Raw genomic sequence first — 1,766 nt, 5'->3', positions numbered from 1 at the left:
AAAAATACAATTTTCATATGAATGAACATCTTGAATAAATTAAACCGCTATCTGGCCCAGTCGCTGAATACCCCGTGTCTGCTCCTGCTCTAAAGCAAGACCGCCGCGCTGGGGGTCAGCATCTATAATGCATGAGCCTCTCCGCTTGTCCGTCGGGCGCAGGGTCCCATCGGGGCCGGTGCTGGCCCCCCCCCCCCCCCCCGGGAGGGGCTGAGCCGCCCCGGGCGCAGGGCAGGAGGGATGCGCTGAGCCTCGTACTGCGCCCCGGGCCGCATCGGCCCCCTAAGCCTTTTCATGGCATTGTCAGGGCGTTCAAACCAAATTTTCATGCTCGTTTTTCTTCGCTGGAGAGCTACAAATTGTAAAATTGACTTTTCACCTCGTCTGCGGCAGCAAATCTGTCGCTTTTCTTCCCGGTTTTCGGAGTCGTACGGGAGGCGAGGCGGGGGTCGGGGGGAAGGGGCTGGGGGGGTCGGGGGGGGGGGCTGAAAAGTGCAACGGGAGGAGACACACCACCACCACCACCACCACCACCCCCACCCCCCCGCGCCCCCGGCCCTCGGGCGGGCAGAGCCGGGCGCGCTCCGCGGAGCGGCGCGGTGCGGTGCGCGTTAGCGGCAGGGCGCGCCCGGGGCCGCGGCGGCGGGCAGCCCGCGGAAACCGCGCAGGCTGTCGGCGGGCGCGTAAGCGCAGTCCTCGGAGGTGGCGGGGCTGCTGGGGCCGGAGGCGGAGGCGCAGAGCGAAGGGGCGGACGGGGAGGCGCTGGACAGCCAGGAACCGGCGTCGCTGCCGGGGCTGGGGGGCGCGGCGGTCCCGCGGAAGGTGGGGGGCGGCGGGAGGCACTGCTCGGCCAGGCGGAGGGTCTCGGAGAGGGCCCAGATGTAGTTGTAGGCGAAGCGCAGGGTCTCGATCTTGGTGAGCTTGGTGTCGTCGGGGAAGGTGGGCAGGACGCTGCGGAGCTCGTCCAGGGCGGCGTTGAGGTGGTGCATGCGGTTCCGCTCCCGGTCGTTGGCCTTCACCCGCCGGCTGCGTTTCAGCGTGTGCAGCAGCGCTTCGGTGCGCGCCCGCGCACGGCCGCGCCGTCTCCGCCGTTCCCGCGGAGCGCCGAGCGGCTCCGCACCGCCGCCGCTGCTGGCCGCCTCCGCGGGCATCCTGCGGGGGAGAGAAGACGGAGCCCCCGTCACTGCGGGGCAGGGAAGGGGGGGGGGGCAGGGGACGGGGGGGGGCGGGAGTGAAGGGGAAGGTGCGAAGCGGCCGGGGAAGGGGTGGGGGGGGGAGAGAAGGAAAAAAAAAAAATAATAACTAAAGGGGGGGTGGAGGTGCGGGAGTGCTTGGCACGGCGGCACTGCGCCGCGCAGGTGCCGGCGCCCCCCGTACTCACATGGAAAGGCACTCCCAGGGATGCGGTTAAGCAATAACGGTATAAAAATACAGACGGGGAAAAAAAAAAAAACAAAAAACCCCCCCAAAAAACAAAGCTCCCCGCTGCAAGGGGGAGGCAGGGCGGACTTCAGCGCTGAGAGCCCTCCGCGGATGGGAAGGGGGGGAAGGCAAAAAAAAAAAAAAGGCAAAAAAAAAAAAAAGCGAGCGCCGGGGAAAGGCGGGGCGGGGGGGACACGCGACCGCTCTTGTCTTTGAAGTGCTGCGGGCTGCGATCCGCTCGTGTGAGCGGCGGCTTTGGCACACGACGGCGCGGCAGCCCGTACTTATAGCGGCGGGCGGACAATGGCCCCGTGGCCGCCCCGCGGGGCCGCGCCGAGGCGGCA

The 1,766-nt window shown here is 67.6% G+C and overlaps 1 protein-coding gene across 1 annotated transcript; it reads right to left on the bottom strand.

Moving 5' to 3' along the window:
* Positions 1–611: 611 nt before the first annotated feature.
* On the bottom strand, positions 612–1,151 carry NEUROG1 (neurogenin 1). Its single transcript, XM_050905616.1, has one exon. It carries the CDS (start codon positions 1,149–1,151, stop codon positions 612–614), a length of 540 nt encoding a protein of 179 aa, XP_050761573.1.
* Positions 1,152–1,766: the final 615 nt, after the last annotated feature.

Source organism: Gymnogyps californianus, chromosome 14 (genome assembly GCF_018139145.2).
Source record: "Gymnogyps californianus isolate 813 chromosome 14, ASM1813914v2, whole genome shotgun sequence".
NCBI lineage: Eukaryota > Metazoa > Chordata > Aves > Accipitriformes > Cathartidae > Gymnogyps > Gymnogyps californianus.
The sequence above is the reverse complement of the archived record's forward strand: the minus strand, read 5'-3'. Positions and strand labels throughout refer to the sequence as shown.